The sequence below is a fragment of the Babylonia areolata genome, chromosome 15 (assembly GCF_041734735.1).
Source record: "Babylonia areolata isolate BAREFJ2019XMU chromosome 15, ASM4173473v1, whole genome shotgun sequence".
NCBI lineage: Eukaryota > Metazoa > Mollusca > Gastropoda > Neogastropoda > Buccinidae > Babylonia > Babylonia areolata.
In genome coordinates this window covers 5,802,695-5,829,938 of record NC_134890.1, presented here as the reverse complement: position 1 = coordinate 5,829,938, position 27,244 = coordinate 5,802,695, and the positions used below count along the sequence as shown (strand labels likewise).

The 27,244-nt window shown below is 41.5% G+C and overlaps 1 protein-coding gene across 2 annotated transcripts in view; it reads left to right on the top strand.

The window, feature by feature from the left end:
* LOC143290152 (centrosomal protein of 70 kDa-like) overlaps window positions 1-27,244 on the top strand; it is a 56,032-nt gene that overhangs the window by 16,205 nt on the left and 12,583 nt on the right. The window contains exons 8-15 of one of the 2 annotated variants that reach the window (XM_076599454.1): window positions 1,650-1,718; window positions 6,895-6,985; window positions 7,520-7,608; window positions 9,730-9,807; window positions 20,613-20,724; window positions 22,616-22,714; window positions 23,928-24,101; window positions 27,098-27,238. In XM_076599454.1, the coding sequence (XP_076455569.1) occupies window positions 1,650-1,718; window positions 6,895-6,985; window positions 7,520-7,608; window positions 9,730-9,807; window positions 20,613-20,724; window positions 22,616-22,714; window positions 23,928-24,101; window positions 27,098-27,238 (853 nt within the window). The remainder of the gene's footprint in view (window positions 1-1,649; window positions 1,719-6,894; window positions 6,986-7,519; window positions 7,609-9,729; window positions 9,808-20,612; window positions 20,725-22,615; window positions 22,715-23,927; window positions 24,102-27,097; window positions 27,239-27,244) is intronic. The other variant, XM_076599456.1, reaches the window with a different exon arrangement.

Sequence of the window (27,244 nt, the reverse complement as noted above, 5' to 3'; positions counted from 1 at the left end):
TTGTGTTGTCAAATTATCTTGTCATATAGGCAGTCTAGGGGTTAAAACAATACACACAAACACTCTCTCTCTGGATGAGTTATTTTACACTTGTGATGATATTCCCTTCCTTCAGGTTGAAACTGCTCTGACAAAGTGTCTGCTATGCATCCAGGCTGTCTCCTCCATAAATAAATTGGTCAACTGATCAGTGAAAAAATGTGTGAAAAAGTATTTAAAAAAGAAAAAAAAGTGATTCCCATCTATTGTCTGTCACAACGATGTTTCAATTTGATCAAAATGACATTTCACTCCCAGATCTAAGTAATTTAACCTAAGTATAGTAAGATCTGATATTTCAGTTTGAGATTATAACACAATTCATGGTGTTTGAAATTAGTAACAAAAATTATGATTATCAAGATCATGGTAACAAAACAATGAGAAGAAAAATACATGAGAATTCAAATAATATTTTATGCATTTCAGATGCCATTCTTAACAGCTGTTTGTAGGTTTTTCCTGTTGATCTCAATGCACAGAAGCACCACACTATGATAATAATAATAATGTACATTTATATAGCACCCTTTCTCTCAAAGAGCACAGGGTGCTTTACATGAAAGAAAAAGTTGCAAATTTCTTGAATCATTCATGACCACTTTTCTCAAAACCCCTCCCTCCACTCTCCTCCTCTCATTTGTCATGCATCCAAAGTTAGCTGACTTGGATGGTGTTGGAGAAGAAGGAAGCCGAGAGTGCTAAAAGATAGGTTTTAAAAAGGTGAGTTTTTAGTGAGGAGCAAAAGGCAGAGATAGAATCAGATGCAAGATTATGATGAGGAAGGTTGTTCCAGATATGAGGAGCAGCAGAGAGGAAAGAACGTTCACCAAAGGTTCTTGTATTGACAGGAATAAGTTTTAGAAGGTAACAGTCAGAGGAAGAGCGGAGAGTCCTTGAGTGTGTGTAAACACTGATAAGGTCAGAAAGATAGGTAGGTCCTGTTGAGTGGAAAGCAGAATAGCAGAGACACGCAACTTTGTATTTAATTCTTGCTTCAACGAGGAGCCATTGTAGAGTACAGAGGTGGGGAGAAATGTGATTTCTCAGAGAGTCAGACGGGCAGCATTGTTTTGAAGTTTTATAATTTGCTGAAGAAAATTTTGTGGACAGCCTGTGAGAAGAGAATTACAGTAGTAAATGCATGACAGCACAAAAGCAGAAATAAGAGTTTTGTAGTTTGAACAGAAAGGTGCTGAGGGATGGAGCTACCGGTAATCCCATGAAGTTCACAATTGACTGTGCGTATCAGATTGACTACCTGAGCATGCCTACTGAGGTTACGTAACATATATGATATGATGCAAAACTAGTAAGGTGAGTGCACTGCGTCAGACCAGAAAGTAGCACATTGTCAAAATCAAATTACATGATCACACAGAAACCTTCATCATTTGATTTTAGTAGACATATTAACCACTATTTATTCTGTCATACCTGTACAAATTTTGACCCCATTCTTTCAACTGTGTAGAATAGTTGTGGTGATCACCTGACCCTTTCATAGCCCCTTCTCTTTTTCTGTGTTTCTACTGCTGTGTGAAGCTTGCAGGGGTCCTGTCTGATTATGTTGATCTGCATGCAGAATGTACTGTTTGCTTCCATTTCAGGCTGTTGGACATCATAGATCTGTATGAAAGCCAGCTGTATGACCTTAAACAGGAGCTGGAGGCAGCAAAGTGAGTGGTGGTTCCTTTTATTGCATAATGATGATAAAAGATAATGTATTTATGTTGTGTTGAATCTCTTGTTGGGACATGTCAAAGCGCTTTCACTCATGACTTTCATGCATGCAAAACTCTGAGCCAAAGACAAAGCTGTAGATTGAAGGCCAGGGAAACTGGGGGCTGAAAGAGGGAGGTGGGGAGGGGGGGTGGGGGGGCTGTTTTGGAAACTGGTGTTTTAAGGCCAGACTTGACAGAGCTGAATGCAGGGATTTGACATAGCAAATGAGGGAGATCATTCAAATTGTAAGATCCAGAGACAGAAAAAAGAAGAGGGACTAAAACTTTGAATCTGGGAACACAAAACATACATTTTGTTTTTCATCAGTAGTGAACTCTTTGAATCCACCATATTTTGATAGACTGATGCTGACATTTTTTTGTTTGTTTTTGTTTGAACTTCCTTTGTTTTGTAGTGTGAACAGCCTTGTCTGTGGTTGAATAAATAATTTCGTTTTGCAGTGACACTTATATAAAAATGTGACATTTTCAATCATAGTTTATTGTAAGCTTTATTGTAAGCTTTACATGGAAAAAAGAAAAGAAAACAAGACCATAGATGCACTCATGAAACAAACACGTACATGCATGCTCACAAACATGCGTGCACATATACACACACATGCACAACACACATATGCACACACACGCATGCACACACAGAGACATGCACGCACACACACATGCACACACATGCACACTCACACTAACACACACACGCACACACAAACACACATGCGCATACACACACACTGTCTCTCTCTATTTCTCTCTCACTCACTCTCTTTCTCCCACTCTCCGGGTGGAGATAATAGTTAATGAAAAACATATGATTGTTTCGATTTGGGATTTGATGACTGTGATCAGACTTGTCCCTAGACAGTGAATAATTGACAAATATTGTTATTCTAAAAAAAATTTTTTTTCAATTGATAAATATTGTTATTCTATTAAAAACGAAAAGAAAAAGAAAGCCATGCAAATAGTCATCAAAAGCAATGCAAAACTAAAAGTATTTGAAATATCCATAATTATTTTTTTCTAATTCACAGACAGCACATTTGAACTTTTGCCTGTGTTGATATTGCATGGTAATCTTCATGCACTGTTATATTATTGTAGGTATTCAATGAATTTACAATTGTGGGTCTGTTGTTGATTCCGGCCATGTGTATGGTCAGGTGGAGCCACAAGTTCTATTCATTTCGTAAAAGGTCAACCATTGTTATATGATAGTACTTGACATTAATACTCAGACTGTTTCTTTAGAACTAGTTTTAACTTTTCTGTAAAACAGTAACCAGTGCATGTGTTTCTTGACTCATTTGTTGTGTCTGTACAGTCTATGTATCTGTATAAACAATAATGCCTCCTTCATATGTACGAACGTATATATATATATATCTTGTCTTTTCAGAAATTGTATTGTCAGTCTTCCCTTTCTGTGTACAAGTATATGAATGACACAGTTTGTATTATAGTGTATCCATGATATATGTTTTGTATTAGTCTTGTAATACAGTAACAAATTGTCTATATTGTATTTACTTATCTTGCTATTTTAGAATGGTTGTTTGAAAACTTTGTGGTTTGGTGTTTCTTCCTTTTGGGACACTGATATTGTTCTGTGTGGTAACTCGTAAGTTTGAAACTCAACTCCAGTAATGTTCTTTTTTCTTTTTGATGTCATCTGTTTTTCTTTTCTTTTTTCCTTGGTCTGTGTTGTACCCCAATCATCTTATACCTCGCCCCCTTTTTTTTTTTTATAGAATATTCACAGTATCTGTACTTGATATTGTACTTCCAAATCATTCTTTTTTTCACACCTGGGAATTGATTGTTTACTTGACGGGCGCAATAGCCGAGTGGTGAAAGCATTGGAATTTCAATCTGAGGGTCCCGGCTTTGAATCTCAGTAATGGCGCCTGGTGGGTAAAGGGTGGAGATTTTTCTGATCTCCCAGCCCAACATATGTGCAGACCCGCTAGTGCCTGAACCTCCTTCATGTGTATACGCAAGCGGAAGATCAAATACAGATGATTAAGATCCTGTAATCCATGTCAGCATTCGGTGGGTTATGGAAACAAGAACAAACCAAGCATGCACGCCCCCGAAAACGGGGGTTGGGGGTGGGTGGGGGGGGGGGAGTGCTATGGCACTGGGTGTGGTACGGGGGGTGGGGGGAGTGTTATAGCACTGAGTGTGGTACATGGGGGGGAGTGTTATGGCACTGAGTGTGGTACATGGGGGGAGTGTTATGGCACTGAGTGTGGTACATGGGGGGGAGTGTTATGGCACTGAGTGTGGTACATGGGGGGAGTGTTATGGCACTGAGTGTGGTACATGGGGGGAGTGTTATGGCACTGAGTGTGGTACATGGGGGGGGAGTGTTATGGCACTGAGTGTGGTACATGGGGGGGGAGTGTTATGGCACTGAGTGTGGTACATGGGGGGAGTGTTATGGCACTGAGTGTGGTACATGGGGGGGAGTGTTATGGCACTGAGTGTGGTACATGGGGGGGGAGTGTTATGGCACTGAGTGTGGTACATGGGGGGAGTGTTATGGCACTGAGTGTGGTACATGGGGGGAGTGTTATGGCACTGAGTGTGGTACATGGGGGGGAGTGTTATGGCACTGAGTGTGGTACATGGGGGGAGTGTTATGGCACTGAGTGTGGTACATGGGGGGAGTGTTATGGCACTGAGTGTGGTACATGGGGGGAGTGTTATGGCACTGAGTGTGGTACATGGGGGGGAGTGTTATGGCACTGAGTGTGGTACATGGGGGGGAGTGTTATGCCACTGAGTGTGGTACATGGGGGGAGTGTTATGGCACTGAGTGTGGTACATGGGGGGGAGTGTTATGGCACTGAGTGTGGTACATGGGGGGAGTGTTATGGCACTGAGTGTGGTACATGGGGGGAGTGTTATGGCACTGAGTGTGGTACATGGGGGGGAGTGTTATGGCACTGAGTGTGGTACATGGGGGGAGTGTTATGGCACTGAGTGTGGTACATGGGGGGGAGTGTTATGGCACTGGGTGTGGTACATGGGGGGAGTGTTATGGCACTGAGTGTGGTACATGGGGAGGGAGTGTTATGGCACTGAGTGTGGTACATGGGGGGGTGGTGTTATGGCACTGAGTGTGGTACATGGGGGGAGTGTTATAGCACTGAATGTGGTACATGGGGGGGGGGGGGGTGTTATGGCACTGAGTGTGGTACATGGGGGGAGTGTTATAGCACTGAGTGTGGTACATGGGGGGAGTGTTATGGCACTGGGTGTGGTACATGGGGGGAGTGTTATGGCACTGGGTGTGGTACATGGGGGGAGTGTTATGGCACTGGGTGTGGTACATGGGGGGAGTGTTATGGCACTGGGTGTGGTACATGGGGGGAGTGTTATGGCACTGGGTGTGGTACATGGGGGGAGTGTTATGGCACTGGGTGTGGTACATGGGGGGAGTGTTATGGCACTGGGTGTGGTACATGGGGTGAATGTTATGGCACTGGGTGTGGTACATGGGGAGGGAGTGTTATGGCACTGAGTGTGGTACATGGGGGGGGAGTGTTATGGCACTGGGTGTGGTACATGGGTGGGGGTTGAGTGTTATAGCACTGGGTGTGGTACATGGGTGGGGGTGAGTGTTATGGCACTGGGTGTGGTACATGGGTGGGGGTGAATGTTATGGCACTGGGTGTGGTACATGGGTGGGGGTGAATGTTATGGCACTGGGTGTGGTACATGGGGTGGGGGGTGAATGTTATGGCACTGGGTGTGGTACATGGGTGGGGGTGAATGTTATGGCACTGGGTGTGGTACATGGGGTGGGGGGTGAATGTTATGGCACTGGGTGTGGTACATGGGGTGGGGGGTGAGTGTTATAGCACTGGGTGTGGTACATGGGTGGGGGTGAATGTTATGGCACTGGGTGTGGTACATGGGGTGGGGGGTGAATGTTATGGCACTGGGTGTGGTACATGGGTGGGGGTGAATGTTATGGCACTGGGTGTGGTACATGGGTGGGGGTGAATGTTATGGCACTGGGTGTGGTACATGGGGTGGGGGGTGAATGTTATGGCACTGGGTGTGGTACATGGGTGGGGGTGAATGTTATGGCACTGGGTGGTGGTGGTGTTGTGGTACTGGATGATGGGGATGACTTCTTTTTTGCTGAGGGGGATGTTGTTCATCAGTAATACCATTTTTCACAAAGAATGATATTAGACGGAAAGAAAGAGAGAAGCAGGGGAGCAAGCTGGAAAGGAGAGGGGGTGTGATGTACGGAACAGGATGTGGGAAAAGTGTCCGTAGTGGCTGAACGGGATGCTGGGACGATGTTGTCAGTGTTGTTGCTGACAGCCTTCAGTGATCTTGTGTAGTGTGGCCTCCCTCTCTGCCTTCCTTCCAGTTATTTTTTTATCCATAAAAACTGTTTCTAGTCTTTTTGAATTGTTTGTATACACTTTTATCATTGTTTGTGTGTGTGTCAGACCAAGAGAGAGTTTTTATTCGCTTTTATCATTGTATGTGTGTGTGTCAGACCAAGAGAGAGTTTTTATTCGCTTTTATCATTGTTTGTGTGTGTGTCAGACGAAGAGAGAGTTTTTATTCACTTTTATGCTTGTTTGTGTGTGTGTCAGATGAATAGAGAGTTTTTATTCACTTTTATCCTTGTTTGTGTGTGTGTCAGGCAAGGAGAGTTTTTATTCACTTTTATGCTTGTTTGTGTGTGTGTCAGATGAATAGAGAGTTTTTATTCACTTTTATCCTTGTTTGTGTGTGTGTCAGGCAAGGAGAGTTTTTATTCACTTTTATCCTTGTTTGTGTGTGTGTCAGGCAAGGAGAGAGTTTTTATTCACTTTTATTCTTGTTTGTGTGTGTGTCAGACCAAGAGAAAGTTTTTATTCACTTTTATCCTTGTTTGTATGTCAGACCAAGAGAGAGTTTTTATTCACTTTTATCCTTGTTTGTGTGTGTGTCACACGAGGAGAGAGTTTTTATTCACTTTTATCCTTGTTTGTATGTCAGACCAAGATAGAGTTTTTATTCACTTTTATCCTTGTTTGTGTGTGTGTCAGACGAGGAGAGAGTTTTTATTCACTTTTATCCTTGTTTGTGTGTGTGTCAGACGAGGAGAGAGTCGTTTACAGGAACAAGACACCTCATTCACAGCAGGCAGAGGACTGGAACCCATGAAGAACGCCAAACACATAATCAAGGTAACAGTAAGTTACCCAAAAATAAAGCCGCATAATTCATCCCCTCACTGAGTGCACCACCCCTACTCCATCCCCAAATGGAGTGTAGTGGCTGCTTATATACCTGTTAAGTCCATTTGGTGTCATGAGTTGGAGCTGCAGCCCACAGACGCAGAAAGAAAGAATTCATCACAGCTTGGCAGTGGTCCATTTGATTTCAAACATATAAACAGTGTGTAAAAAGGCAGACTGCAAATCCAAGTGTAATGCACGTCATGTTGTATTGTCAGCAGAAAAGTGTGAGGTTTGTTATTATTTTCCTGTCCAAGACTGTTATTTTCCATAAAAGAAAATACATAAACACATGCAACAAATTAAACAAGTGCAAAGCAAGCAACATAAGAAACTTTATGATGTGTTTGTGTGTTGATTCCTTCTTCATTTCACACCATCACCATTCTTATTTCACTTGTTATCACTTCTTCCTTCACTCTGTTGGTGCCCTCTCTTTCTCTTGTTTGTTCAACCCCCCTCCACCTTCCTCCTCTATCTCAGGGTCTAGAGCGACAGCTGCAAGAAGCAGACAGGAGAGCCAAGGCCCTTGAAGATGAGAAAGAACTCTTGTCTCTGGAAATGGGATCCAGGTGAGTGATGTCACTTGCTATGGCTGTTGGAGCTTGTACTGTTTTAACCTTGGTTTGGGTGTGCTGTGATTTGTTCAGTCCTTGTGCTGAAGAGCCAGTCTGGTTGTATATGCAGCTGTTCAAGTCTGGGTTGTATGACGGTGTTGTCAAATCTTTGATTCTATAATTGTCAGAAGTCTTATTGGTGAATATGACATGTACTTTCAAATAACTAAAAGACAACTAGAAATGTTCTCATTATAAACAAAAAAGTAAAGCTGTGCATCTTGTTTGTTTACATTTTGATTTATTTGGTATATGTATTAATTTATATGTAAATCTGAAGTCATTTCTGACCCCAAAATGTTGCAGGTTTCATTTTCTAAGTATTTACTGTGATACCAGAAAAAAAAGTGATGAGCACTTTATTGATTGAAGTGAAAGGAAGATGGAGGGGACAAGTTTTGTGAAGAACAGAGAACATGGGAGGGGCGGAAGGGGACTTAAAAAATTCATTACCCAAGCTGGATGTCTATATTCTTGTTACTTATGTGGTTATTGTCTCAAAAGTCTAGAATGTGTAAATCATAACTTGGTTATACTTCATTAAAAATAATGATAACAAGAAATTGAAGAATACAGTTAAAAAGGAACCAATGTGAAATTTGATTATACGTAAATGATTTTAGGTCCAGAAGGTGATCTTTACAGAAAGCACACATCCTGAATCTGAAATGTAAAAAAAGAATTGTTAGAAAATGATTGTAAAGAGAATAAGTTGTTAAACATGCAAATTGTTCAAATACAGTAAATGAGTAATTTCTCTTTTTAGTAAAGATGGAACATTTTTTTTATTGAATTATTTCTTTTCTCATGTAAATTACAAAGATAACAGTGTCAGCAGTTTTACCATTCTCGGTTTTATCTAATGCGAAGCCATCAGAATACTCTTGGTGACAAGCCAGAGAGGTATTAACTGATCTATTCTGAAGCTTTCTCAGTCTGTAGTTCTTTAAAACAAGCCCAGAAATCAAAGCTCACTAAGTAGATGACAATGAAAGACATAGATTTAAATGAAATAGGCATTTCATATCTTCAAGTCATACTGTGCATAATATGAATTTCAGATTTCACAAAAGATAAACTGATATCACATTTCATAAACATGGCGCTGTAAGATCCACATATGAAGACAAATACGGATTTTATACTTCAGATTTTTAAGTTGGTATCTCATCATTCTATTAACAGAAGATACATCATGATTACAGAGAGTACATCATGATAAAATCAAGAGAGGATTTATGATTACATCAAGAGAGGATATATCATGATTACATGAACAGAGGGTACATCATGATTACATTAACAGAGGGTATATCATGATTACATTATTTTTATTAGCAGAGGATACATCACGGTTACATTAACTGAGGATACATCGTGATTACATAAACAGAGGATATATTATGATTACATTAACAGGATATCATGATTACATTAATAGAGGATACATAATGATTATATTGAGAGAGAATACAACATTTTTCCATTAACAGATGATATTATCATGACTGCATTGTGTGGGCCTGGCACCATGTGGTTTAGAAATGATGTTAGTGGTCCATGTCATATAGCAGATGTCATTGCTGGTATCCAGTATGCCTTTTACATCTTTTTGCTTGGCTGCTGATTCGAGGGTGCCAACAGTTCCCCAGAGAAACAAACAAACAAAAAAAATCCCAAGGTCAGCGCTCTTTTTCCAATCTTGGCCCAGTGGTGTAGAACAGAGTGTCCTCAGTCTGCCACGTGGATTCCCCAGTTTTGTATAGAAAGTCTCTCCAAACACACCTCATACATTCCATCTTATTGGCTAATGTGCTTCTTGGGCTTCTGCTGGTTTTGCGTGTGTGTATGTGTGTGTGTGTGTGTGTGTGTGTGTGTTTTGTTTGTGTGTGCACTGGATTGTTTGTATATTATGTATTATATATTTCATGCATGTATTTTATCATGTATGTGTAAATTTTAGTTGTAAATTTCATAAGCTTCCTGCCGGGGAGGGATGTGTGAGCATCAAACTGCATTATGATTATTGTTATTATTGATCATGGCGTGAGCTTGCTTGTCACCTTTTCCTTCCAGACCCCATGTGACGGACTATCGTCTGGCCAATCAACGTGTGAAGAAGCTAGAACGCTTACTTGCTCTGCATAACATTAGGTGGGCAGTGATGACCTTTTCAGTCATTCTAATGTGTGTTTGTCTGTGTGTGTGGGGGGGGGGGGGGGGGGGGGGGGGGGGGGGGGGGGGGGGTAGAGCAAGAGGGAAGTAGAGGAGAGATGTGTTTGGTTTCAGTCATTCATGTATGTGTTTGTTTGAGGGTAGGGAATGGGGTGAGGGAGGGGAAAATGGGTGTGAGTGTTCGTATTATCTTGATTTTTCTGTAGTAAGAGAATCTTGTAATAGCAAATAGCTGATATAGGTTTCTTTCTCGTATTGCTGTATTTGATAGAGAATTTTAGACAAAAGTCAGACTGTGGTTTACTTTTAATGGATATGGAAAGAGACACAGTGCCACAGTAAGTTTCAAAAGTGAATGTACATGTCTTGTTGCTTTCACTAGTTTCAGAAACACCTGTCCTTTTCCTGTCAGATCCCTGACCTCTGTTCTCTTTTTTTACTTCTGTCGTCGTTCCTGTAATATGATGTTGTGAGCTTCATTTTGCTCCAACTTTGTCATGAAATTTGGGATTTTTTGTGCTTGGTGTGTGTGTGTGTTTGTGTGTTTGTAAATGTATGTGTACAGTGCATGTGTGTATACAGTTGTATCTGTTACAGTAACTTACATATTATGTATCTACCTACATATGTCGGGGGGTATTCTCAGACAGTGAGACAGAGAAAGACATTTTGTGAATGTCGTGTTTGCATCATTCAGAGGCCAACTGCAGTTCACACTTTTTGTTTACATCTTACTGGTATCAGCAAATTATTTCCTTTCTTTTTCTGTAGTCTTTCTTTTCTGTAGTCTTTCTTGCTCTTTGCACCTCAGTTTCTGTTGTGTGATTGTTTTGAGGACATGTGCATGTTTGGGGGGTTTATTTTTGGTGTGTGTGTGTGTGTGTGTGTGTATGTGTGTGTGTGCACATGCTGGTGCATATGTGTGTGTGTGTGATTTTGAGCAGGTGTATTGTGGTGTGATTGGTCCCATGTGGTTGGGTGGGGGGGAGTTGTACATTTGTACTGTGTGTGCCTGTGTCACACTGCCACATTCACTCAGCTCAAGCTCACATGACATGTAGACTCGCACGCAACGCTTGGATTTTGACCTCAGTCCAGCCCAGGGATAAACAACAGGACTAGATAGAGACACTCCTTTCTTATCATTACACAACTTTAAGAAAAGTGAATAGATATGTCCATCTTTTCCCTCTATGGAAAAATAATATCAATGGTTAACTCCAAGGAGACACCATTCTCCCTTGCACTTTCAGGTTAGGCTTTGACAGCGTTCATAAATCTTCACACATAAAATTGAAATTGTTACTCAGTTGGCCTTCTTATTCACTTCATCTGAAGATTCTTTGTTGGGCGTCACATCGGCCAGATAACTGTCTCAAAACAGGTGCTGAGGATCCTGTAACATCCTCAGAACCCATGTACATGTGCTTGCTTCTTGTTGAATTTTCGTATTACCTTACCAGTGTTCTCAAAAGTAAATTATGAAGAAAAATCCAAAATTTGTAAAATCTAGAGAAACAATTGCAACAAATTTAATATTATCAAACTCGAGGAGAACACTGAACTTTCGACTACTTTAACATTAGCTTTCATACAGCTTAACAGTTCCAACATCAAAGACTTACATGCTAATCGTCTCATGAGACTTAACTCACTCTGGACGAAGGCCCCTGATCGAGGCCCAACTGTTTACAACCATTTCAGAGGAAGGAACCCATTCGGGGCTTTAGATAGTTTTGAGTTTTTGGAGTGGCACCTAATTTACATAATGACGTTATAAGCAAAGAATATCTTAAGTGATGATTCCACTGTCCACTGCAAACAATAAATGCAGGTTGTGTTGCTGTGCTTGCGAGTTATTTTTGCGGTGACTGGTTCATGTGAACAGTGTGTGTCAACAGTGGCATCTGACCCAGTTTCATCGCAGTCACAAAGCTGACAACAGAATAAGATGAAGGGGCCCTATCAGGGATATGTAATGTTCTGAATTTAATCTGTTTCAAACTCAGTGTGCTTTTCTGGATTCGTTTACAAGTCATCAGTGTGTGCAAATTTCGAACAAAAAATATGGATACTTTCATCGTCTCAGTGTATTATAGCATAAGAAGGGAGGAAGTCTTATATTTTGTCCCCAACTAACTCGTTATGTTACTGATCAGTTTTGAAGTTTTCAGTTCATGAATTCTGACATTTGATTTTTGGCAATTTTATTTCTGTACCCATACAAATGGGTGATCTGTGGGAAATGTCAGGGGAGCTAACTGACAATAAAAAGTGAGTTGAGACCCGAAGGTCTATCTAACAGGTCCTTCATGTGACCAACACATCCATGTGCCCAGAGTGGAATGACAATAATTTTGTTGCACTTTCCATCACATTGATTTGTGAACAAATATTCACCTCAGCGCCACAAATTGAGTATGATAATATAGCCATGCATACACACGGTCTTCCCTTCATAAATAGGCAACACTATCATTCATTGCTCAATTGTTTTTCGGTTTTATTTGTCAATGAGCATTTGTCTTTTTGACTCACTTGTGTAAACAAAGTGAGTCTATGTTTTAACCCGGTGTTCGGTTGTCTGTGTGTGTGTGTGTGTGTGTGTGTGTGTGTGTGTGTCCGTCCGTGGTAAACTTTAACATTGCCATTTTCTCTGCAAATACTTTGTCAGTTGACACCAAATTTGGCATAAAAATAGGAAAAATTCAGTTCTTTCCAGTCATCTTGTTTAAAACAATATTGCAGCTCTGGGATGGGCACAAAAAAATAAAAAATGAAGCCTAATTATATGCAAACTGCATTTACTGTTGTATTTATATTTTTTGTATTCTCTAAACTTGGCACTTTGATCTGATATTCTGACCCAACAACAAGAGCAGTCATTATTATCATTTTCTGTTCAAACAGGAACTTCTTTTGCTAAGCATGGAAGTTGTATTTATTTTGCAAACGTATTGGTGCAGATAGTAAAAAAGGGAAATTACTCTGAATTAATGCTAGGGGAGTTAATTTGCTTTAAACTGATCTTTCTCATCTTAAACATTACATTTTGAAATTATACTCAATACATAAAAAACTTGGATTTTTTTTTTTAAAGTGTATCACAAGTGAGTCTTGAAGGCCTTGCCTCTCTTGTTAAATGTTATAATTATCTTACTGAATATTCTCCTTTTTATAATGATTGTAACGTACACATACGTGCGCGCACACACTCTCACACACGCAGGTACACACACATAACAATGCATGCACACGCATGGACACACACATAACACACACAGTTGTTTCACTCTATATCATATACATATTGTAATAGTATCTTACCCACATGTTTTTCTTTTTACATAAAAATTGATGTGTGCATGGTGATCAGTGAAGAGTGTGTCAGTTGTTTGTTTTTTCTCTTTGATTTTTGCTGACAGGTATTTTATTTTAAGTGAGCCTAAAGAGAATTTTCTGTTTTGGTTGAAGCAGACAGTAAAGTATTTTGAATTGATTTGAATTGAATGACATCAACCAAAATCTAATGTCATGACAGCCTGTTTAGTGTGGTGTAGTGGGTGTGTGGTGTGCAGGTGGTTGTGTATGAGTGTAGCATAGCTTGATGTCACGTAGCAGTATGGTTTGTGTGATTATTCACTGCTGTCATACCCCATGGTGTGGTTTCTGATGTGCCTTTAACCAGCTGTATTTATATGAAATATGAATCAGCACAAACATGTGCAAAGTTGCTGGCATACATATGTTCATATGTTCATTTGAGATTGCAAAAGTGATCAGATGTAAAATAAGTGACCAAGCATATATGCATGTTAGTTATTGTTACACAGAACTTTGATACTCTGTGAAGAAATGGGTGGGTATGCACACAGTTATAAACACACACACACAAACACACACACACACACACACACTCACACTCATTTGAGGCAGAATTTAATGGTGCATTACATCTGAGATTACAATGTTGTACAAGTAATAAAGGCTTTTTTGTTTTGCTTTAGTTTTAGTTTACTTGTAGTTAAAAGAATTAAGGTGGAAAGTTTTTTGCACCATGAATTTTGGATACAGAAGGAGAATTTGAAGAAAAGCTGTCAAGGATGTCATTTTCTGACAGAAGTGGGAGAAGTCTAGCATCCATCAGACTGGTGGAGCTATGGATATGTACCTTTTGTCTTGTTTGCTTTTTGGTGGTGGGGGCATGGGGGGTGTCTTTTTTGTGTGTGTGGTTTGTTTTTTATGTTTTTTCGCTGCTCCATCTTCAGCGTAATTTCAGTGTCTGTTGACAAGAAAGTATTTTGTGTGAGTGTACAACAGTGTGTGAGCAGTAATGTATAGGACAGTGGAACATTTGAAAGCAGACACGTGTGTGTGCAGATACATACCACAGACATGCATATGTGCCTCTGGTACATTTGTGGAATGTTGTTTTTCAAAAACCTTATCTGCCCTTGATGGTTTCAAGCAGCAGCATTTCTCTCAGGACAGATGTGTGGGTGATGTCTGTGTGTACCCTTGTGCCTGTGGTGTTTGGAGACATGTCTGCCAGAGACAGTGTGTACACCATACACATGTATTGATGTATGTGTGCACTTCCCTTTAGGTCACTTCTCAAGTTATGATGAGACAAGCCATGTTTTATTTCAAAAAGCTCCATGGGAGGTTGGGGGAGTGTGGGGGGGGCACTTCAACGGTGTATTGATGATTTTAAGGCATGTATGAATTAAAACAAACTACAATTAAATGATTGTAAAACTGAACTTTTTATTATTTCTTCAAGCAGACTGTCTATAAGCAGCTCCTTGAATTCCTCTCTTAAAACACCCACTACATGATGACAGTAATAGCCAACAATCAGACAGAAGTGGCAGGTTCATAGTTCCACGCGCAAGAACATCTCGTTACATTAGCTCATTCATTCCTTCAGCTGTCTGCGCACACAATCAAAGCATGCAATACACTCACTCATAGGACTGTGGCACAAACCTCCCCTCCCTCTCCCAGCACCACCTGAACTCTACGGTAGGCGAGTGCATGGGCGCAGACATTTTGTGTGGGACTGTGTGGCTGAGCACAGGCAAGTGTTACTTTGTGTGTACGTGCTTGTGATTTAATGGATTTCATGTATCTTCATGTTAGTTTACTTATTTTATTGGCGTGATATATGTTGTGAGAGGGTGCAGGTGCACAAGCATTCATGCATGTGTGTGTGTGTGTGTATGTGCGTGTGTGTATGTGTGTGTGTGCATTTTACTTATAAACACAATTTATTTGATGGATGTTCTAATATGCTGGATGTTTTTATTTGTTTACATTGTTGTGCAATACGTTATTGTCCTAACGTGTGCGTGTGTGTGTGTGTGTGTGTGTATTTTACATTTATATACGATCTATTTGTGTGTGTGTATTTTACATTTATATACGATCTATTTGTTGGATTTTTTTTTTTTTAACATTGTTGTACACTACCTTGTCTTTACACGTATTTTATTTGCTGGATGTTTTCTGTTGGTATACATTGTTGTGCAATACTTTATTGTCTTAATGTGTGCGCATGTGTGGGGGTGTGTGGGTGTGGGGTTGTTTTAGTCAGCTACTGAGAGTTTATATTTGACTTGTTTTAGTGTATTGTATGGTACATATATTCATTTTTATGTTGGTGTCTACAACGAGCCTGTGATTGCACACGTTAATTTCCATATGGATTAATAAAGTGTTTTTGAATTTTGAATTTGAATTGAATTTGAATTTCTCTCTTAAAATTGGAGATTCATTTGTAGACTTTGTATCTTCAGTGAAAAATCAGGATGTGATGTTTGATTCAAATCTCTCAATGAAGAAACACGTAAACAATCTCTGCAAGGCTGCATACTTTCAAATTTGAAAAATCAGTTCCATCCAACATCTCCTTACTACTCAAGCAACACAAACTCTGGTGTGCTCTCTTGTCTTGTCCAGACTAGATTACTGTAACTCACTCCTCATTGGTTGTCCTAAATACTTAATACAAAAACTCCAGAGAGTTCAAAACGTAGCAGCAAGATTAATCTTTAGAACCAAAAAGACTGACAATATCACTCATCTTCTGCATTCTCTTCACTGGTTACCAGTTTCTGCCCGCATTCAGTACAAAGTTACAGTTCTCACCTTCAACTCCATTTTGGGTGCTGCTCCTCAGTATCTGAGAGAATTGATTAAAACTTACACACCCCACGAAACTCAGATCATCTTCTGATTCATGGTAGTTACTTGTTCCCTGTGTTAAAACTCAGGCCTTCAGTGATTCTTCCTTTTCTTATTCATCTCCATCAGTCTGGAACAGTTTACTTCATGATCTTTGCCACTCTCCCTCATTTCAATCTTTTAAAACTGGTCTGAAAACACATCTTTTTGAAAAAGCCTATCCACAGACCTTCCATACCTCTTCAGTTATAAGCCATGCAAACTCTGTCTCTCTTTCAGTGTGTGTGTGTGTGTGTGTGTGTGTGTGTAATGCAATTCACATAGTCTCTGAATCTGTTTTATATTATTGTGTGCTAAATCTTTATTTTTCTTCTTCCTTTTATGAGTTGTTGTGTGTGTGTATGTGTGTGTGTTTGATGTTTATTGTATAGTGCTTTGAGCTCTCTTTAAGGGAGAAAAGCGCTCAACAAATGTCCATTATTGATATTATTATTGTTGTTATTATTATTTTATGAAAATGTGACATACAAGTCATAATTATGATCCATAAATTCATATGATTTTGCATATATCTCTCAGCACAGCTGAGCTGTGAGCCATTTTCCCCAGGCTGAAATTCATGCTGCTTTTTCCAGGAGTATGGTACAGTTCACTGTTTCTTCTGTCTGCCATCATTTGTCTTTGTGGTGGCCTGTGTGCAGAGCTTGGATACCTGTATGTCAGATCTCCCATGAAGGTTCAGTTGCCTATCCAAAAACTTGGTTCATGATAGAAAAGATTTCAGAACATGACCTAAAGCACAGCCCTGTTCTGGTTGCTGGTCTGTCAATAAACACTGGTCCTGTGTGCAGCTTACTCTTAGTGCATATAAAAAAAAGCAAGGCAACAAAAGGGTTGTCCCTAGCAAAATTCTGTTGAAAAATCCACTTTGGCAGGTAAATGAATACACTAGCAGGCAGAATAAAAAGGTGGCACTGCACTGTAGTGACAATCTCTCCCTGGGAAAAGCAGCCCAAACTTCACACAGAGAGAAATCTGTTATAATAAAGAGTAATACAATATGATCCAATGCAACATAACACAGTACAGTACAGTACAGTGCAGTACAGTACAGTACAGTGCAATACAATGTTTTGGGACAGCAATTTTTCTGCATTAAAAAAAAAAAAAAAATATATATATATAATTTTATTTTCTTTGTAAGAGAAGTCTGTGATGCATACATTATTACAAGCAGAACAGTAAAATTTGGCATACAAGATATATAACAAAATCACACACAACAGTAATACCAAAGCAAAGCAAATTTGAAATGTACATTTAAAACATGCACTTGTGTCAGTGTTCAAAGAGATCACATAAAATTGCTTCAACACATTTGAGAATATTTAAAAAAAAAAAAAACGTATTTAAGAAAAGTCAATAACAATACAGCAGCAAAAAACAAAAACAAAAACCCACTCTGGTCTCGGAGTTAAAAACAGGTAAGCAGAGTGACAGTGTGTGGCTTGGCAAGACTTGGAACTGATGCACTGCTGATTCTGCCCCACAATGTGGTCCATTATGGCTCATTGTTATAGCATCAGGGAGAAGAGATTTTGTTTAATGTCCCATCACATATGCTTGAGATTGTAGACATTTCTTAAAGTATTTATGTTCACATTTGAATGTTATCATTTAGAAACAAATAACTAGGTAAGAAAGGCAGGAGGGGGTGGAGGGTGGGTTGAGAGTTGAGGGAAACAGGGTAGATGGAGGCTAGAATCAAAAACCAATAATTGAAATAGTTTCAGTTTCTCAAGGAGGCATCACTGTGTTCAGACAACTCGATATATGCTACTCCACATCAGCAGACAGCAGCATTACCCAATGCGTTAGGACTCGAGTGCATGCATATATATATATATATTTGTGTACCTATTAGAGTAGATTTCTTCTGCAGAATTTTGCCAGAGGACAACACTTTTGTTGCAATGTTTTATTTTTCAGTGTGCCAAGTACATGCTGCATATTGGACCTCAGTTTATCATCCATTTGGCTTGATACTCAATTTGATTTTCCAGTCAAACTTGGGAGAAAGGGCAAGAGCCTGAATAGAACCCAGGCTGTCACAGACACTGTACTGACAGATAAGCAACTTAATCATTCTGCTACCTCCCTTCCTTCCTTCTTATTTGAAATAATGGTACATAGAAGTGCAAAAACAGAAAATTACTTCATGGACTTCACAAAAGTGGAATCATTGATTGATAAGAGAAACAGCTGATATCGAATGTAAAACATTCATATTCCCAGTAACTTTTGATGATTCGCTTACATGTAGGTAAGGCTTCATTAACTCACAGTCAAAAATGAATACTTAACTGTAACTTCACAACAATAAATGCACTTGATATTGTTATTGATATCTTGTCTATAATGAGTTGGATAATGGTTGGAAAATTAAACAGCTCATCCCTTTCCAGTATGAACTAAAATGACTATTAGTGAATGAGTGAGTTTTGATAGTTTCAGATTTTGTTTGTTGTATTTTTGATTGTGTACTATTTATGATTGTGTGCTATGACATGTGCGTGTGTGTGTGCTTGTGTGTATAGTGGATGTGTGTGGGGGTGGGGGGGGAGGGTGGAGGGGGGCTTGAATAATTTTTGATAATGTTTGGTATCTTGTGTTCAATTTTTCCTTTTTGATATTTACGCATGTCTTCTATTTGTAAATGCCTAGGGCTTATTTTCAAGGTCAGGCATAAATGTTCATGATAATGATAATAATTGCCACCTTCATCACAGCATTCACACATATTTTCAAGATCATCCAGCCGTTGAATTTTGAACAGTAAGGCAAAATGTATGGCCAGAGTGACTGCACTTCTCAAGCTGATATTGAACTGAGCAGACATGATTTTTGTTTGATAATTCTGTTTTTTTGAAAAGCCGTGTCTCTGGAAGAATGCCTTTCGAGTTTTGTCTGTTGTGTTTAGGGAAACAGTCTCCTTCCATGTCCAGAGTTTTCAGGTGGTACAAAGATCTTCAGCTGACAGTTGAAGATGTAACAGTTACAGAGGTTACTGAGGACAGTATAACCATGGTAACAGTTACAGTGGTTACTGAGGACAATATAACCATGGTAACCGTTACAGTGGTTACTGAGAACAGTGTAACCATGGTAACAGTTACAGTGGTTACTGAGGACAATGTAACCATGGTAACAGTTACAGTGGTTACTGAGGACAGTGTAACCATGGTGAAGGCATTAATCAAGGACATTGCCAGAATGACACCCCAGGAGATAACTACAAGAACTGGACATTTCATTGGGAAGCCTGAGTACAGTTCTGCACAATCAGCTTGGCATCAGCAAACGTTGCATCTGTTGGGTCCCTTACAACTTAACTGAAAAAGTCAAGAGGGTAAAAGTAGAATGATGTACCAATATGCTGAGGAATTTCAGTGGAGGACATTTAAATTGTGTCTGGGAAATCCTGACTGGTGATGAAATGTAGGTCTTTTAATACGATCTGGAAACCAAGCAACAGTTGGCTGTGTGGGTCTTCCCAGATGAGGAGGACCTACATGTGAAGTTCAAGAGATCTAGGAGTGCTTTCAAACAAATGATGGCGAGTTTCTTCTCCAAATGTGGCCATGTTGCCATGGTATCTCTCAAAGGATGGAATTCAGTGACCCCCAACTACATCAACTATTGCTTACCCAAGGTCTTTGATGAATGGTGAAAGTGCTGTCCCGTACAAGGGTACCCACAGCCTACTGCTCCACGTTGACAATGCCAGCACTCATACTGCTGCAGCAGCTGTGGCCTTTCTGGCTGAAAACAACGTAAAGCTGGTCACTCATCCGCCTTAGACCTGGCTCTCTGTGACTGGTTTCTTTTCCCTTTCATAAAGAAGCAGTTGTAGAGAAAGAAGTTCCAGACCTCTGAAAATGTCCAAGCTCACTTTGAGGGTGTTATGTCCACTGTATCCCAGTCAGCATGGTTGGGTGTCTTTGACAAATAGTTTTAGAGGATGACCCAGTGCATCAGGGCTGAGGGGGGGGGGGGGGGGGTATCTGAGAAACTGGACTAGCCTGCTTTCCAGTAGACGTTCTCAGAAAGCCACATTTCTCCACTTATTGAACAGCCCTCTGTTATCAGTATATATTCTGTGTGATATTTCAATATGTGAAGGTGTGTGTAATGTGTGACATTCATGATATGTCAGATGCATTATATATATATATATATTCATAATGTATAGGAGTGTGAGATGTGTGATATTTTGTATTGTAGAGATCTGTGTGTTTTGTGATATATAAGTATTGTATAGGTGTGTGTGTGTTTTGCGATATATAAGTATTGTATAGGTGTGTGTGTTTTGTGATATATAAGTATTGTATAGGTGTGTGTGTTTTGTGATATATAAGTATTGTATAGGTGTGTGTGTTTTGTGATATATAAGTATTGTTTTGGTGTGTGAGATGTGTGATATTTTGTATTGTAGAGATCTGTGTGCTTTGTGATATGTAAGTATTGTATAGGGGTGTGTGATGTGTGTTAGATCATAATGTATGTGTGTGTGATGTGTTCGTTTGGTGATGTTGCAGTATACCTGGAGAGAAAAATGCCAGAGATCCTTTCCGTGCCAAACGCAAATACAGCACTAACCTAGAGAACCTGGAGTATCTTCCTGTTGACATCTGTCAGCGCTACTTGAGGGTAGGTTGAATGTGTGTGTGTGTGTGTGTGTGTGTGTGTGTGTGTGTGTGTGTGTGTGTGTGTGTGTGCATGCTTTTATTTGTGGTATCATGGTATACATGTCTGCTTGTTAGGATCAAGAGATATTGATTTGGAAAAATATGATGATGACGATTATGATGAAAATAATAAAGATAATAATAATAATGTGCATTTATACAGCACCGTTTCCTCTCTAAGAGTTCAGGGTGCTTTACGTGAAAGAAAAAGTTACAAATTATATGAATCATTCATAACCATTCTTTCGCAAAACCCCTCCCTCCCACACACCCCTTACCCCCCACGCCCTCTCTTTCATTTGTCATACATCCAAAGTGAGCTAACAAGGATGGTGTTGGAGAAGAAAGAAGCTGAGAGTGCTTAAAGATAGGTTTTGAAAAGATGATTTTTTAGTGAAGAGCAAAAGGCAGAGATAGAATCAGATGCACAGATATGATGACAAAGGTTGTTCCAGATATGAGGAGTTGCAAAGAGGAAAGAACATTCACCATAGGTTCTTGTGTTGACACGAAGTTTCAGAAGGTAACAGTCAGAGGAAGAGCGTAGAGTTCTTGCGGGAGTGTAAGCACTGATAAGGTTAGAAAGATAAATAGGTCCTGTGGAGTCGAAAGCAGAATAGCAGAGATATGCAACTTTGTATTTAATTCTTACTTCAGTGAGGAGCCTGTGGAGAGTACGGAGGTGGGGAGAAATGTGATCAGTATGTGGGACTCGGAGAGTCAGTCGGGCAGCATTGTTTTGAAGTTTTTGAATTTGCTGAAGAAGATTTCTTCTGTGGACAGCCTGTGAGAAGAGAATTACAGTAGTAAATGCATGACAGCACAAAAGCAGAAATAAGAGTTTTGTAGTTTGAACAGAAAGGTGCTGAGGGATGGAGCTACCGGTAATCCCATGAAGTTCACAATTGACTGTGCGTATCAGATTGACTACCTGAGCATGCCTACTGAGGTTACGTAACATATATATATATATATATATATATATATATATATATATATATATATATATATATATATATATATATATAAGTCTAGAATGACTCCAAGGTTCCTTGCTGATTTAGAGAACTGAACTGTGGCATCCCCAACCACAATAAAGGCAGGAAAAGAAACAGATGTTGACATTCTTATAGAGCAAATAATCATAGCTTATTGAAAGATGATAATGTTGACTTGATGATGCTGATGATAAATGACTGATGAAGAATATATTACCAATGTTGATGACTTTTGATGATGACTTACAATGTTAGTGATGGTATTGAAAAACAAACTTGAAAACCCATCCATTCAGAGCGGCCTTTGGGTTTGATGAAGCATAGCTAATTGTCTGCATTCTTCCTCCTCCTACCCACTGCACTTTGCCCTCTGCTGAAGTCATCATGTAGTGTGTATGTCTGTCTGTGGGTGGAGGGTTGTGTGTGTGCAGGTGTGTGAGTGTGTGCATGAGCATGTGTGTGCATGTGTAGGGTATTTTTGTTGTGTGTGTGTGTGTGTGTGTGTGAGATTGTGCACACCTGCAATTAGTAATATTGTTTTGTGTATAGATGCACATAGATGTGTTGTTTTTTCATGTGCAGAGGTATACACTATTGTATATGTGTTGTTTCATGTACGGCACTTAGAGCCCATTATATGGGGAGTTTGTGCCATGCAGGTATCATCTGTTATTATTATTATTGCTTATTGTGGCATATTATTTTAAGGACTTAAATCATATTGTGATGACGATGACAGTCATGTTGATAATAATGACAGTGATGACTAAAGTGATATGATGAAGATAATGTTGCCACTTATGGGTGATAATAATGAGCACTGATGATGATGATTGTAATGATGATGATGACCAGGAGCTGTGCTCAGAGCTAGGTGTGGATGACGTGGAGAATGTGTTGCCAGAGATCAGAGAACTCTCCCGACGACTGGAAATGGCCGGCCAGTACCAAGAGGTGGGTGGACACACATGGGGTGCTTGGTTGGTGCTCTGTGTGTGTGTGTGTGTGTGTGTGTGTGTGTGTGTGTGTGTGTGTGTGTGTGTGCACATACCTGCCAACTGATGTGTTTTCAGCAGAACTTGCTGCGGTTGAGTGCATTTTGCTATGCTGTTATGCTTGTGTAGAAATTGGTTTTGTGAGATGAAGAGAACTGTTCTTTCTTCTTCCCCCCCTTCTTTCTTCTTCCCCCCCCCCCCCCATCCCATCTCCCCCATATCAGTTCAAAGACCAACACTCACAGACAAGCAAAGCATGGTTGACCCAGAATTGTCTTGCTCAGTAAGTGTTTACATTTCAAAATTGTTCAGGACACATCGAACGGAAGTCTAAGTGCCATTGTGGAATTAGTAGTGATGCAATAGCAAGTGTTGCTAAATTTTCCAGTCGCCAAATATTTTTTAAGAGCTCTATGCAGTCCATGCTGAACCATGGTTTGCTTTGTTCCTGCTGGAGCTCAATACCACTCAGTGCAGCAGATCATTCTGGATGGTTTATCGGCAAAATTTTCTGATCAACACCGCCAGACAATACAGCTGTGCGAGAACAAAGACAAAGGCAACAGCAAAATGAGTCTATTGGATTAACAACAGAACATATGATAAATGGTCCTTTCATTATGGGCACATATTTGTGTCTTTTTCTTAAAATATGTTGGTGTGCTGCTGACAAATAGGATTGGCAGGTCTGGTATATGTATGTGTGTGTGTACATGTATGCATGTCTTTGCAACCATGTATATATTCAATATTGGTTGGATGTCCTCATTGAAATGTGTAAAAGATGAGATATATATAAACCAGTGTTTGTGTTAGTTTAATTTTCTTTCACAGGGAATCCATTAACAACATGAAGAAAAAAAAAAAAAGATCATCTTATAATCACTATGATGAAAACCACCTTGATAATGATAATTGAATACCTGGTAATTATTCATTTTATGGAGAACTCTTGAACAAGTGAAGTGATGACCTAAACAGCACTATAGAACAAGCTAAATGGTGTCCTAAGCAGCACTTTATAAATGATGTCCTAAGCAGCACTTTATAAATGATGTCCTAAGCAGCACTTTATAAATGATGTCCTAAGCAGCACTAAATAAATGTCCACAGCAGCACTTCAGAACAAGCCAAATGACATGCCTCACAGCAATGCTTCTCTCTGTCAACAGTTTTGCTACAACCTTCAGCAAATCGTGACACGCATGCAGAACCCATCACGGGCCACCCGTCACTGTCACCATGGCAGTGGGGGGAGAGGGGACAATGAAGCCCTGAGCGAAGGCAGCATTCGGCAGAGCCTGGAGATTGTGGAGAACTGGCGCTTGGACATGGTCCAACTGCAGGTGGGTTCTACTGTGCTGGTGGGTTGGTGGGGTTGTCTGCCAAACATATGATAGGGGTGTCAGCCAGCGTAAGGTGGGGGTGTCAGCCAGCGTATGATGGGGGTGTCAGCCAACGTATGATGGGGGTGTCAGCCAGCGTATGGTAGGGGTGTCAGCCAACGTATGATGGGGGTGTCAGCCAGCATATGGTAGGGGTGTCAGCCAGCGTATGGTAGGGGTGTCAGCCAGCGTATGATGGGGGTGTCAGCCAGCGTATGGTAGGGGTGTCAGCCAGCGTATGATGGGCGTGTCAGCCAACGTATGATGGGGGTGTCAGCCAGCGTATGGTCGGGGTGTCAGCCAGCGTATGGTAGGGGTGTCAGCCAACGTATGATGGGGGTGTCAGCCAGCGTATGATGGGGGTGTCAGCCAACGTATGATGGGGGTGTCAGCCAGCGTATGGTAGGGGTGTCAGCCAGCGTATGATGGGGGTGTCAGCCAACATATGATGGGGGTGTCAGCCAGCGTATGGTAGGGGTGTCAGCCAACGTATGATGGGGGTGTCAGCCAGCGTATGGTAGGGGTGTCAGCCAGCGTATGATGGGCGTGTCAGCCAACGTATGATGGGGGTGTCAGCCAGCGTATGGTCGGGGTGTCAGCCAGCGTATGGTAGGGGTGTCAGCCAGCGTATGGTAGGGGTGTCAGCCAGCGTATGATGGGGGTGTCAGCCAGCGTATGGTAGGGGTGTCAGCCAGCGTATGATGGGGGTGTCAGCCAGCGTATGGTAGGGGTGTCAGCCAACGTATGATGGGGGTGTCAGCCAGCGTATTATGGGGGTGTCAGCCAACGTATGGTAGGGGTGTCAGCCAACGTATGGTGGGGGTGTCAGCCAACGTATGTCAGTCAACGTATGGTAGGGGTGTCAGCCAACGTATGTCAGTCAACGTATGGTAGGGGTGTCAGCCAACGTATGTCAGTCAGCGTATGGTAGGGATGTCAGCCAGCGTATGTCAGTCAGCGTATGGTAGGGGTGTCATCCAATGTATGTCAGCCAACGTATGGTAGGGGTGTCAACCAACATATGTCAGCCAACGTATGGTAGGGGTGTCAGCCAACGTATGATGGGGGTGTCAGCCAACGTATGTCAGTCAGCGTATGGTAGGGGTGTCATCCAACGTATGTCAGCCAACGTATGGTAGGGGTGTCAGCCAACGTATGATCGGGGTGTCAGCCAACGTATGATCGGGGTGTCAGCTGGAATGGGGGGTGTCTGATGGAATGGGGGGTGTCTGATGGAATGGAAGTGTCTGATGGAATGGGGGGGGGGTGTCTGATGGAATGGAAGTGTCTGATGGAATGGGGGGGTGTCTGATGGAATGGAAGTGTCTGATGGAATGGGGGGGGGGTGTCTGATGGAATGGAAGTGTCTAATGGAATGGAAGTGTCTGATGGAATGGGGGGGTGTCTGATGGAATGGGGGGTGTCTGATGGAATGGAAGTGTCTGATGGAATGGGGGGTGTCTGATGGAATGGAGGGGTGTCTGATGGAATTGGGGGGGGGGGGTGTAGAATGGGGGTGTCTGATGGAATGGGCGGGGGGGTGTAGAATGCGGGGTGTCTGATGGAATGGGGGGGGGGGGTGTAGAATGGGGCGTGTCTGATTGAATGGAGGGTGTGTAGATTGGGGGGTGTCTGATGGAATGGGGGGGGGGGGGGGGTGTAGAATGCGGGGTGTCTGATGGAATGGAAGTGTCTGATGGAATGGAAGTGTCTGATGGAATGGTTGGAATGGAAGTGTCTGATGGAATGGAAGTGTCTGATGGAATGGTTGGAATGGAAGTGTCTGATGGAATGGGGGGGTGTCTGATGGAATGGAAGTGTCTGATGGAATGGGGCGGTGTCTGATGGAATGGGGGGTGTCTGATGGAATTGGGGGGGGGGGGGTGTGTAGAATGGGGGTGTCTGATGGAATGGGGGGTGTGTGTAGAATGCGGGGTGTCTGATGGAATGGAAGTGTCTGATGGAATGGAGGGTGTGTAGAATGGGGGTTGTCTGATGGAATGGGGGGGGGGGGGGTGTAGAATGCGGGGTGTCTGATGGAATGGAAGTGTCTGATGGAATGGAAGTTTCTGATGGAATGGGGGGGGGGGGGGGGTGTAGAATGCAGAGTGTCTGATGGAATGGGGGGTGTCTGTTGGAATTGGGGTTGTGTAGAATGCAGGGTGTCTGATGGATTGGGGGGGGGGGGAGTGTCTGTGTAGAATGCAGGGTGTCTGATGGAATGGGGGGTGTCTGTTGGAATTGGGGTTGTGTAGAATGCAGGGTGTCTGATGGAATGGGGGGTGTCTGTTGGAATTGGGGTTGTGTAGAATGCAGGGTGTCTGATGGAATGGTGGGGGGGGGGGGGGTCTGATGGAATGGGGGTTGTGTAGAATGCAGGGTGTCTGATGGAATGGGGGGGGGGGTCTGTTGGAATTGGGGTTGTGTAGAATGCAGGGTGTCTGATGGAATGGGGGGTGTCGATGGAATGGAGGTTGTGTAGAATGCAGGGTGTCTGATGGAATGGGGGGTGTCTGATGGAATGGAGGTTGTGTAGAATGCAGGGTGTCTGATGGAATGGGGGTTGTGTAGAATGCAGGGTGTCTGATGGAATGGGGGGTGTCTGATGGAATGGGGGTTGTGTAGAATGCAGGGTGTCTGATGGAATGGGGGGTGTCTGATGGAATGAGGTGAGATGTCTGGTGGAATGGTGTGTGTGTGTGGTGTGTATGTGTTCTACTTGTATCCTCCACACCCAAAAGGTGCAAAAGAATTAATTAAATATAGAAATAGATAAAATCTTGAGAAATGCATTTAGAAAGACATGTAGTACCAGTCAGCTCTTCTTTTGATGATATGTATGAGCATCAGCTGGTCCCAGAAGTTGAGGTCTGTAGATCAGAATTGAACCCACTACCAGTCAGACCCTGCCGTGGTGATTCCTTCAGACGACCTACCTATTCCCTGCTGACTTGCAGGAGCTGCAGGAGTCACTGAACCGTCTGTTGGAGCAGCTGACGCCGCGTGCACGCATCCACTTCACTCCCACCCACTCCATGGCTGACATGACGGAAATCATTGATAGTCTGGCTGATGAAGAAACCACTGCCGTCACTAAGGTGTGG